The 12,002-nt window shown below is 29.2% G+C and overlaps 1 protein-coding gene across 1 annotated transcript; it reads right to left on the bottom strand.

The window, feature by feature from the left end:
• Positions 1-7,801: 7,801 nt before the first annotated feature.
• Positions 7,802-9,296, bottom strand: LOC149510774 (coatomer subunit gamma-2-like). The gene is made up of 6 exons (XM_089757087.1): positions 9,067-9,296; positions 8,798-8,969; positions 8,530-8,685; positions 8,376-8,423; positions 8,051-8,191; positions 7,802-7,933 (listed from the first exon to the last, which is right to left on the bottom strand). Exons 1-6 carry the CDS (start codon positions 9,294-9,296, stop codon positions 7,802-7,804), a joined length of 879 nt encoding a protein of 292 aa, XP_089613213.1.
• Between the last annotated feature and the right edge of the window lie 2,706 nt (positions 9,297-12,002).

The following is a 12,002-nucleotide window of genomic DNA, read 5'->3' as shown; positions in this document are numbered from 1 at the left end:
AAACAATAACAATTAATTAACCTAAAATCAAATATAAACAACAATAAATTGCAAGGAGATAGGGATAGAGAAATCAAACACAATTATTTATAGAGGTTTGGTCTTTCTCCATAAGACACCTACTTCTCTTTTTTAGTTGTCCACACCAAGAATTCAATTCACTAATTGAAGAAAAACTCTTACAAGATACAAACCTATCTTGTACTAAATCTCTATCTTTTTCTCAAGGCTAAGATAGTAACCTCTACGCTTACAACATCAAGAAAATACCTCACATTTCACTTATAGGATAACCCAAATAATTTTTGTAAACTAAAATACCTCTCAAGGTTGAGTGTTTGCCTAATGAAGTATAAAAAAAATGATGAATGATACACAACAATATTTTGGATGCAAGAAATACAAAGGATATTGAATTTAAGCTCTAAAACTCTTAATTTTTTTTTGAGAGAATGAAAGTATGACTTGTTTGATCTTGCTCTCTTGATTCATCAATCTTCTTGGTGTGTTGGAGTGACCAATATATAGAGAAATTGAAGAAATAGCCATTAAGGAAGGTTTGGAAGAAGAAATGCTTGTTGGAAGCATGAAAAACTAGTTGTTGGAGAGTTTTTGCCTAGACCTGATTGATCCATTCCATGAAGGGATGATTGGTTCAAGTTTTGTGCCATTTTTCACTTGAAAAACACGACCCAATTGATTAGATAAGGGACTTGATTGATTAGTTTAGCTAGGGGATCGATCCTGTAACCCAGGGGATCAATCTAGCTAAGCTACTCTGTTGTATCCTATTTATAAAAATCCAAATCACAAACCGTTTGAAGATTTAGACACTAGAATTAAGGGCTCTCTAAAATTCATCACCTAATTCCTTATATACGAATTATAATGAATTTTTAAATCTACCCTTTGTGCAATTTTTAGACAACTATAAAGTGTCTAGTAAAAATTCAAAATCTTTTTTTCAAAAATTTGAATTTGAATTTTGTTTAATCCATTAGAAAGTAGACTCAGAGAGCTTTCCCACTATATAAAATTCAAATATTAAAACTTTGTAAATTAATACAAAAAAAAAAAAAAACAAATTCAATATTGAAAAACTTTGTTATTGTAAAACAACTTTCGTAAGTTAATCTATTTCTTAAAACCAATATTATCAAAATTGTATTAGATCCAAAATGAATAAGTTCACTTTAAAAACAACAATTAGACTTTCATTTAAGTTCAAATAAATAATCTTTAAAGATAGATATGATTTGAGAAATATGAAAACAAAGAAAAGTTTGTTTATACTTTGAAAAACATATTATTTATTTTGTACCAAAATATAAAACTTAAGAACATGTACTAAATAAATCTTTTTTAAAATCCTGATCAAGCTTATTTAGCTTAATGTTTTGTCATTTCAAAATAAAGATTAATTCAAGGCTAACAAAGTAAACTGCTAAAGGGAATCTCTGACTTAGTTTCTAATTAATGGATATCAACAATTTTTACCACACTCTCAAAGATGTGTCAATAAAGGTTAAGAAAATTTAATTTTGATGTATAGTAAATCTAATGCTTTAGTTTATCTAAAAATCCCGAAGATATATAACAATAATAATTAAAGAGGAAAAGAGATTATTTGACTACCAGAAAAGAGCATAAGTCATTGAACGAAGATCTAATTTCCAATATGTATGATAGAGTTGATAAAGCAATTCTTAAATTATTACAAAACTCACAAAATTTGTTTCAATTAGTAAGATCAGTTTCTTTTTTTTTTTCTTAAATTAATCATTTGTAATGAAATAAAATTATAAATTATTGACTATAGAAAAAAGATTCACATGGAAAAACAATTAGATTCTAACAAAAACTTGGATATTATAAAATCTTTTAAACAAATACATTTGTGTAATAATACACATTCATATTTTGATACTAGAAATGCATCAAACATATACAAGGGATAGTTCAAGGAACAAAATAATAGTGTTGTACAAATGAAACCAACATATGGAACAAGAAAAGGACCAAATTATAGTAATTACTAATTTATCATAAAACCTTATGAAATAATATATGATCCTTAAAATAAGTCCAATGGAACTAATATCTGACTTCTAGAAATAAAAAGAAAGAAAAGAAATATAAATATAAATATAAATGCCTTTGATAAAGAAACAATCAGCATTAATGAAATGAGTTGTTAGCACTAAAACATTGTAAATTCACAAAACACTATGCTACTTTGAATAAAAAATGCAATCCATCACCCTGAAATTAAACTCCCATTTTAAAGAACCAAATTAATATTCAAAATTTAAGTAGTTATTAATCATAGAAACAAAGACCAAGACTTGGAATTATCAAATCAATGCAAAAACTACACAAACCACCAAAATAGAAGAAGCCCAAATCACAAAATCTAGCAGTTCAATGATCAGTAAATAGAAAAGATTGGCTTTTTTATATCCAAAAACTACAACTCAAGAAATCTTGGAATTTTATATGAATGAAAAGATTGAAAAAGAAACAAATAAATAAAGCAGAGTTTATACAATTCTATTACACATCTAATAATAAAACCATAACAAAAACAAAAACAAACCCACTTCACAGGAAGGAATGAACCTTGCCACCTGTATTTTTTACATTGTATTTAAAAACAATCCAGCTTTTACTAACTAAAATGAAAGCATGCACAAAAAAAAAATAAAATGAAACAATCCTAAAATTTTGTTTCATCTCCATTTTTAAATTATTACAGAGGAACAAAAAATTTGTTTCTATAAGAATTAAAGTATGTAGTAATTTAAGTCTACAACCTTAAAACCATGAAAACAAAATCAAAACACGAAAACAGACCTAGAAATGACAAAAATAACAAAACACCCACTAACCTTTCTCAGGTCTTGGAAAATAAGAAACTGGCCTCTTTAAGTTCAATCCTTTAAGTTGAGCTAATAGCTTAATAGCAATCAATTGTCATTTTTTTTGGTACATTTTCTTATTTCATGAAGCTCATAATTTGGTAGTGTTTAGCATAATATAGTAATGCTTTATGTTAGTGGTAGTATCTGATTCTTGAAACAATCATGCCATGAGAAATATGAAGTATATGATTTAACCTTTCAAAATAAGATTTAACCCATTAAAACAATTGAAGAGCTCACAATTCAATGACTCAAGTCTTGGAAGAAACCGATAAGCTAGGTTAATGGAATTAGCTATTCCTGTACAAACAAAATAGGTATAATATTCATGAGTGAGTAATAGCATGAATCAAGACAAATAAGGACATAAAACACTTTGCAGTCAATACAATTACATAGAATTGAGCATTTGACATATTTACAATGAATGATACCTATCAGTATACATTTGCAAAAATTTATAATTTTGGTTAGGCAAAAGCAGAGGCAAAATAAAGATACTTTAAACTAGTTGAGGTAATTTCTCACATCATTTTCAAGCTGAATGGTGCCTGTTTATTAGAATAGAGGTTCTATAAATAATGTAAATGTAATGTTGAGCCCAAAGTTTTCTTTTTTGATTGGTGCTTGCTAAAAATTTGCCAAGGTCATCATTAGGTAAACATTTACAGAATTCAAGATTTGAATGTTGATGAAATCTTAATAATAATACCTTAACTAAAAATCTTAGATGTGTTTGCTAAAAAAGTACAATTCACTGCTAATACTTTAGGTGGCTACGATCCTTTCTGCTGTAGAAAGGAGATAATTAGAAATGATAATCCATTTCAATAACACCCAAAGCAAAAGAATAAAAAGCAATGAACCTACCATTTTTGCCAAATCAATAACCTGCTATTTTACTTTCTCCATTGATTATGACCATTTTTTGTTTATCTTTTTGCATGCAACAGTTGATGGAGCTGTTGAAAAATGCAATGCCCTTCACTACCCTCATGTGCTCAACATCTTAAAACAAACCAAAACTAACTTAATATCAACATTGATTGCTGAAAATCAAAACCCAAGTGTTTGTTTTTGAGTTACAATTGCCATTTCCTACGCATATTTGTCCCTCATATTCAAGATGTATATTATTACACCCTACATATTGAAATAGATATTTTAAAGAAAAACATGAAACAGTCTCCTCCTGATGATAAGTGACATGGGCATACCTTGAGAGCTTAACAAAAACCAAAGAGGAGAGAAGTAATGATCAAAATTGTAATCAACTGCAAATGAATATATTCAATTAATTTTCCTTTGATGATATAAGAGAAGCAGACAATTAAAACTTGTCTTTCAAGCATTTAAACACGAATAAAGTATGAATGGGGGAAAAGGAATAAAAAGAGTATTGTACCTTAGCTCTTGAGATAATCTTAATAGCAATCGGTTATCCTATAGGGTTATGATATAAATAAACGTTTTTAGCTCTTGAGAAAATTTAATACTTTCAAGATTGAAATAGCATGCACCCAATTCATAATTTTCCTTTGAGGTTATGACAAAAATGAATGTTTTTAGATTTTAACAAAGATGTGGCTTTCATATAGACGCAGGTGCAAAAATAAAAGAATTCGATAAAGAATTCCCAATTTAATTCAGAAAGAAATGAAAAGATGCATGTAAGCATAAAATGCAATGCAAACAACAAACATAATAATAGAATTTATAAAGAAAGAACAGAATAGGAAACGAAAAGGAAAAAAATGAGAAATTGGGGAGTACCAAGCTTAGCCCAAATTTGGGGGAGCATTTTGAAGTAAAGGATTCCCCAACTTCTGCCATGAATAAACTTGTTATATGGAGCCTAGAATGGGGATTTAGTTTCAATCTTTCAGTGAAAAAGGAACACTATACTCTCTGTATTTATATTTTGGCTTTCATAAGACATAAAGGGGAGAGAAATACTCACACTTAGATCATAAAAGGCTCTAAAAGCTAGAAGATATTGTTCATTTTTCCCACAATTGTGATGTGTGAAGCAGAAAAAAGTACCAACTATTACAAATGTTGGATAACAAATCCTTAGATCAAAATAACACCAAATTTTTAACAATTTCTATGAAAAAAAAATACTCATCAAATTAAATCAAAACTCTTCCCTATAAGATGCAAAAAAAAAAAAAAAAAATCCACCCAAACAATTTTCTACCAAATATACAAAGAGAATAAAAAATAACAAAAACAACAAATCTCTGAGAAAGATCAATGAAAACCAAAAACCTAAAAATTTTGTCACCTATAAAAAAAACACACATTCATTGAAAAAAACTAAAATTTCTGAACAACACAGAACCCCCGTAGAGCAAAAAAAAAGAAAAATAACAAAACAAAACTCACATCTCCATACCCAAAAACATAGAAACACAATGAAAAACCAAAAAGAAGGCAGACAGAACAAAAAATGAGAAATGACAGCTATACAAAAAGAGCAAAATAAGCTTCTTCAGAATCAAACCCAAAAAATAAAAAAGAAACGAAAAAACTATATAAAACCAAACCCAAAAAACATGACATGTGACATTCATAAAATCCTTCGGGATACTTTTTATATATAATAGTATAAATGTCCAATATATATATAAATATGCCATTACTAGTAGCACGCATGCACATTGACACCTTGCACTCAAGATTCCCTTGCGTTGATACCTTGCATTCATGATTCCCATTAGATATTACATGTGTTGTCACCATGTGCATCAATTAAATATACATACATGCTAAAAACTCCAAGCCATATGCCGTCCCACAAGTCATTCACATGCATATTGACGACATGGACTTTCTTGTTTCTTTCATTGTCAACGAAATCTTGATAATTGATGCATCGTGTCTTAAATCTGCTCATGATCTTTTACTTTTATTTGTGATGTCACCCATTGGTCATAAAAAAAAATGCCATGCTTGAATCTAATTCATAACACTTTTATTTTTGCAATCTCTAACAATGGTGTATTTTAATGATCACAAAAATCATCTTGTTATTTTTTTAAAGAAAGATGAAGATATTAGACAAGGAATGTTTCTTTCCTTCAACAAACCCATATTTGGTCAATATGATTCAAGTTGAGTATCATTCCAATTTCCTACCACTTTGATAGTATGGTCTACAGAACTTTATCAAGCTTCACAATCTTCTTCGTCAATTAGATGTCATTAGTCTAGCTCTTACGATGGATCTTTAAATCTTGAAAAGTTTGATACATTGGGAAGTCGAATTGTTTCTGGTAAAGCTTATTAGGGATCTTCCACTACTAGAAAAATGCTGTTTATTAATGAAATTTTCCATTGGTAAAAGTCAAATTTCTTTTAGTGATAGTATTATCGACGAAAAAATTTCATTAGTGTTAGCCAAGTTGTTAATGCTATTTCGTCGGTAATAAACAAAATTCTTTGATAATTAATGATGGAATTTTCATCAATAAATTTCGTTAGTAATTATCGAAAAATTATTAGCGATAAAATTCATTAATGGAAATTCCATCAGTAATCTGAAAGTAAATTTCATCAACAATCCTTTGGTAATCCATCAGTAATACTTATTTTTTTAATTATATTTAATATATTTAATTTATAATTTTTGTTATTTTATTTTAGTTTTTAAATTTATTTTTAAAGTAATTATATGAATACTAAATATACATAAATAAAAAAGAAATAAACAAAATGCTCCATTTTATTTATAAAAGAATGTAAAATATTTTACTAAATTGTTTATGAATTATATTAAATAAAAATAAAAAAGATATATATGTTACAAATTTTGTATAAATATTTGGTAATATACGTAAGTCAAATAAACAAGTAATTCCAATATAAAATAATAAAATATCTACAAATAGATAAAAAAAAAAAAAAAAGTTAGAATATAAATTGAAACAAAGCAAGTCATTTGCAGTTTGGGAAGACTAACGTTTACCTCTACAAGGAAAGCCGTGTCAACCAACAATGCCGTAATTACACCAATGACAAGCCCCAAAACTCCATTAGCAACAATAGAAGAACCTATTTCAATAAGACGGCATATATAACAAGTACTTGTTCTTTTACCTGTTATAATTAATGAGTGTGAAGATCAGCCGTCGACATAAAACAAGTCCGAGTTGGGTGTGTCTGAAAATCAAAGTAAGAATTACATAGCATGTAGACTTATTAGAAGAGTAAAATCAGTAGCCTATGGAACGCACTAATATGTTCAGATATCAACATACAAGATTCTCAATACCTAACAAATTGTCTAAAACAAATTTCTAGTCAAATACATAGGTTACTCAAACATAAATCTGCTTCATGAAGGAGATCGAGTGAAGTAATGCCTATTATAATACCATGCAATACTAACCAAAGGAAGAAAAATTAAATATTAGATGAGATTGTATAACAAAATTATAAGTGAAAAAAATGACCTCAAAGAAGCATGAACTTCACAAAACTATAAGTAAAACCAAAGTGCTATCGGAAGGATAAAAGCAATGTCTTCCGGATACAAATTGCCACGATACTTCCAGGTACCCAACCAATCATACGCTAGAACCTTTCTTATATCTAAAAGTGCACGTTACACATGAAAACTAGGTAAAACTCAAGCTATCAAGGGAAGCTTCATAAACCACAAAATCCCCAGCTGACTTCAGAATAGCAAGTTACCAAGCGAAGCTACCAAGGCAGTGGTTTTAGCTTTTGTCGTGCTTCCGTTACTTTTCCCTCTTCTAAATTGTTATGTTTCTTGCTTCAAAATAAAAATTAAAAAAAAAAAAATTAGAGACAAGTTAAGTTCAAAATAAAAATAATGCCTAAATCATTATATGCATGGAACACACAAGGCAAAGTCAAGGGAAGTACCTTGAAAAGTTGCCAAAGTTTGTATCAACAGTTGATGGAGGGCCTGTACGAGGACCACCAAGACCGGTTGGCTTTTTACCAGGAGCTTTCTTCTTAGCAAGTGGCTGAGTCTTGACCTCCTTTGGCACAGAATTAATCTCAAAAGACTCTTAGGATGGCTCCTACACCCAAATTTAAAACACATGAGGACATGACCTGAAAAGCGGAAAAAGTGTAACAGAAATTTATAAACTTACATAATTTTTCAGACTGTTCTCCAAGTTCACTCGAGGGACATCTAGCGAACCAAAGAGAAACTCCTTTACATCTACACCAGTTTCAACGACTGCAGCATTGCCTCCCAGTGTATTAGGATAAAGAGTAGCCCTGTCACGAACCTACAAAAAAAGATTTAAAGAAAAACACATTTGACTTTCCAAAGCCTGGGATTAAGAATGCAACAAATACGAATAACAAATGAAGGGACAATAATGCATGAATCAGCATATAATACAATCGTACAAGTACAAAAAAAATAGCACAGAAAACAGTAAAAAATGGCATTATTCATTATAGACTGACCTCATCATCATTGTCAAAGAGATAGCGTCTTAAGAGAATTATCCAGGGCTGCAAAATAGAGTAGCACCAGATTTTCCAACTTAAATACGTGAGCAATGAGTCACAGGTTGAGATTACTTCAGAAAAGCGAAAGAGAAAAATTAAGATTTTACACCTTCAATGCATCAACCATAGCACGAAATTTTGCTAGGGTGCTGACTGCACCAGCCCGGACAGTAGCGTTCTCAAGATGCACACGGTTATAGATGTATCGTATATATTTGCTTGGATATGAGGTTTTTGGGCCTTCAATCCCCAGAAAATGAAGTATCTATAATACAATGTTGAGAAAATTTAGTGGAAGTAAAAGATGGGAGAAATATGGAAACAACAGGCATGAAAAGCGCAACAAAGGTGATGCAAATAATAGATGAAAACGCTACCTGTATGGAAAGATAGGTGAATTCGCAATCTTTGATGAACTCACATAAATGAAGCAATCCACTCTCCTTTGCTTCTGGGATATCTCTGATGAGAATCACAATTGAATCTACAATGGTCCTTTTGTACTCAAATCCACCTTTTTCCCTCAGAATATTGCTTAAGAAGTTCATCCTGAAGATAACAATGGATAAAGAGCGCTTTAGGGCACTAGAAAAGAAGTTTCTACTGAAGCCTACTGACCAATAATGCAAAGTCAAGTATCCCTTACAAAGATCTGCGCATCAACGGATACTTTAAGCATAATGATCTTATGGCTTCAACAACAATTTTGAATTCATCAGCAATACCTGACATAAAATTAGTTATCTGCTTCATCAGGCGATCCACACTAGATTCATTTCCGGTCTGGAGAAGGGTAGTGATTGCAAGTTTGGCAATGCTATTGTTTTGGTCAGAAATTAAACTCTCCACGTCAATATTGCAGTTAGTGACATCCATGGGATGAGTTATTGCAACCTTAAAATAAATGAAGTCACACAGTAAGAAATCAGAATGCACAGAAAATACATGCATCTCAACTAGAAAGAAACAATAATCATTTATGATTGAAAAGTGATTATACGTTTTCTAAACAAAATAGTAATTAGTAACAACACTTTCAACAAGCTCCATAAGTGTATTTGAACTTCTAAAATTTGCAGAAGAAACTATCCTAGCACCTCTCACCGAAATTCTTGGCTTTCATTTTGTTGAACTAACAACATACACTCTAGGAGATTTTTAGGCCTATATATACATGATTTAAGTGTTAGGAAAAGGGTGTACAAAGGGTGGGATGATAGACCAATCCATAGCTTTCTTGTTTCCAGTTTTCTTTAGCATTTAAACTTTCAGTTTTTAAGTTTCTTGTTCTTTTAGTTTTATGCTTTTTCAATTCAGTGTATGCACATTATTTTAAGTTTACTTCAATTGAATTTTGGTTTAAAACTTTCTTTTTATTTTGTTTTACTTAGTAAAACTTTCTTTTTATTTCGTTTTACTTAGTTTTTATGCAAATTGGTTTAAAAAGTGTTAGTTGCAATCAATTTGGATTTTAATCTTTATAATTTGCGATTCTATCTTTAAGTCTTGTTTAATTCATGCTATTTATGATCTATTTTGTTTGAGTTCATCCAATTACATGTTTAAGTCATCTTTAAGTATTTAGTTTACATTGTTAGGGCTAGATTTAAATTTAATTATCACATGCTTGTAGGGTTTGCATGATTTAGGGTTAAATTGATATCATTACAATTTGGGTGCAGTTTTTGTTTATTCCAATTGTTTCTTAATTCGTTTTTAGGGTAATAATTAGTTAGTTCTTCATTTAATTAATCTTGTTTCAATTCAGTCTAGTATTTATTGATTAGGGTTTGCATGAGTTGCAGTAGATTAAGGTTTATATTATTCTAGTTTTGCATATTGATTGATTAAATTTCTATTTAAGTTTAATTTGTATTAATTACTTGTTATTTAATTAAAATAAAGTTGCATGATTTATAGTTAATTAAGGTTTTTGTTTACATGGTTTGCAAGTTAGTTCATTAGGGTTTATACTTTTCATTGCATATTTGATTCTCATAAGTTTTTGTTTTGGTTCTTTTGATTAGTATTGCTTATTTTCTTGCATTATTACTTTTGGTTTATGCTATTTGTAGTTAATTCAATTTTGGTTATGGTATTTAGCTTTAATTGATTTTGGTTTTTCATTATTTTATCATATTGGTTTTTGTTTTGCATGTCTTTAGTTATTTATAGCTTGTTTAGTTTATTTTGATATTGATTCACAGTATTGCATGTTTTTAGGTTTTTATTTGATTAGTTGTCAATATCTTTTAATTGACTTTTCTAAGTATAGGTTTAAAGGCATTCAATTTTGGTGTTTGAGTTTTCTATTTTTCAATCCTCGTAGGAATGATAATATACTTATGATTATATTACTTGTACGATTCTATGCACTTACAGATCATCAATCAATTAACCTAAGACTCTTGCCGACTAATCTTTGGCAATGATGCTAAAAAATTGATTGGACATATTTGCAAGCGTACAAACTGCACAAGTAATAATAGTCACTTTTCAGTGAAGATATCATCCCACAAAGATTAGGTAAAAAATTTCCTAGGGTAAGTATCTATTATCACTCTATCCTTTTATAGTTGGCTCGATCAACAAATGAACATAAAAAATAACCACTACAAAAATAAAATTGGATAAAGCATAAAAAACATCAAAATTGGAAAGCAATGTAAATAAGAAAAATGCAAAATATAAAATACATTGCAAAACAAAAAAGTTTAAAACTAAATCTAACAAAACCATGACTTCAATGCTAAATGAAATCTAAATGGAAACAAGGTTATTGAACTAAAGCCTAAAAAAGCAAAATCACATAAAGAACTAGATTAAAAATATGTTTAAAATGCAAAGGAAAGTCAAAAGTTGTAAAATTTCAAAAACAGTATCAAAGCCATAACTAATTTGCTAGATGGACTCAACCAAATTGAAACTACTGTTTTATGCCAAAAATGGAACATGATCAATTGAAGACAAGTTGGAAAGTTAAAGATCTATCAAAGAGCAATATGAAAAATAAATTTGAAAATCAAATATTGAAGAGAAATTTCACAATGTAAAAGAAAAACATCAAACCACAACTAAAGACTAACTAACATGTAACCAAACTTAGATTGAAAATTCTAGATCTAATTGAAGCTAAAGTAAATGATTATGAATATGAATTTCAAACATCAACTAATGAATTAAAAGGAAACTATATCGAAGAACAAAAAGTGCAAGAAAATACAAAGACTAACTAAGAGAAACCAAAATAGAAATAGAAATTTCAAACTGCAACTCACTGAGTTAAAAAGAAAAAAAAAAGATCTAGCATCCTATAATGAAAATGAACTTAAACTAAGTTAAGGAACACTTCATCAACAAGTTCACTATAAAATCAAGCAAGAAAATTGTAGCAAAAAAAAAAAAAAGCTCAATGAAGCAACAAATCTAATCTACTTAAAATAGAGGAAAATAGAACACTGTCAACAAAATTCATCCAAATAACCAAAAAATCCATGAATTAAATTGCAAAAAAAAATTGAAAATAAGCAAGGTAACAAGTAAATTTAAGAGATCAAAGGTTGGAAGAAGCAAACAAATCTT

This window comes from Durio zibethinus, chromosome 28 (assembly GCF_047325235.1).
Source record: "Durio zibethinus cultivar Kanyao isolate XHJ-2024 chromosome 28, ASM4732523v1, whole genome shotgun sequence".
Lineage (NCBI taxonomy): Eukaryota > Viridiplantae > Streptophyta > Magnoliopsida > Malvales > Malvaceae > Durio > Durio zibethinus.
This window is presented reverse-complemented; position numbering and strand designations above follow the sequence as displayed.

Excerpts from the sequence above, each read along its gene's own strand:
- LOC149510774 (XM_089757087.1), bottom strand. The coding sequence starts at position 9,296 with ATGGATGTCACTAACTGCAATATTGACGTGGAGAGTTTAATTTCTGAC. Across the intron at positions 8,424-8,529 it reads CTATGGTTGATGCATTGAAG|CCCTGGATAATTCTCTTAAG; the intron begins GTGTAAAATCTT and ends TCTATTTTGCAG. Across the intron at positions 7,934-8,050 it reads AGAACAGTCTGAAAAATTAT|GAGGTCAAGACTCAGCCACT; the intron begins GTAAGTTTATAA and ends TCTGTGCCAAAG.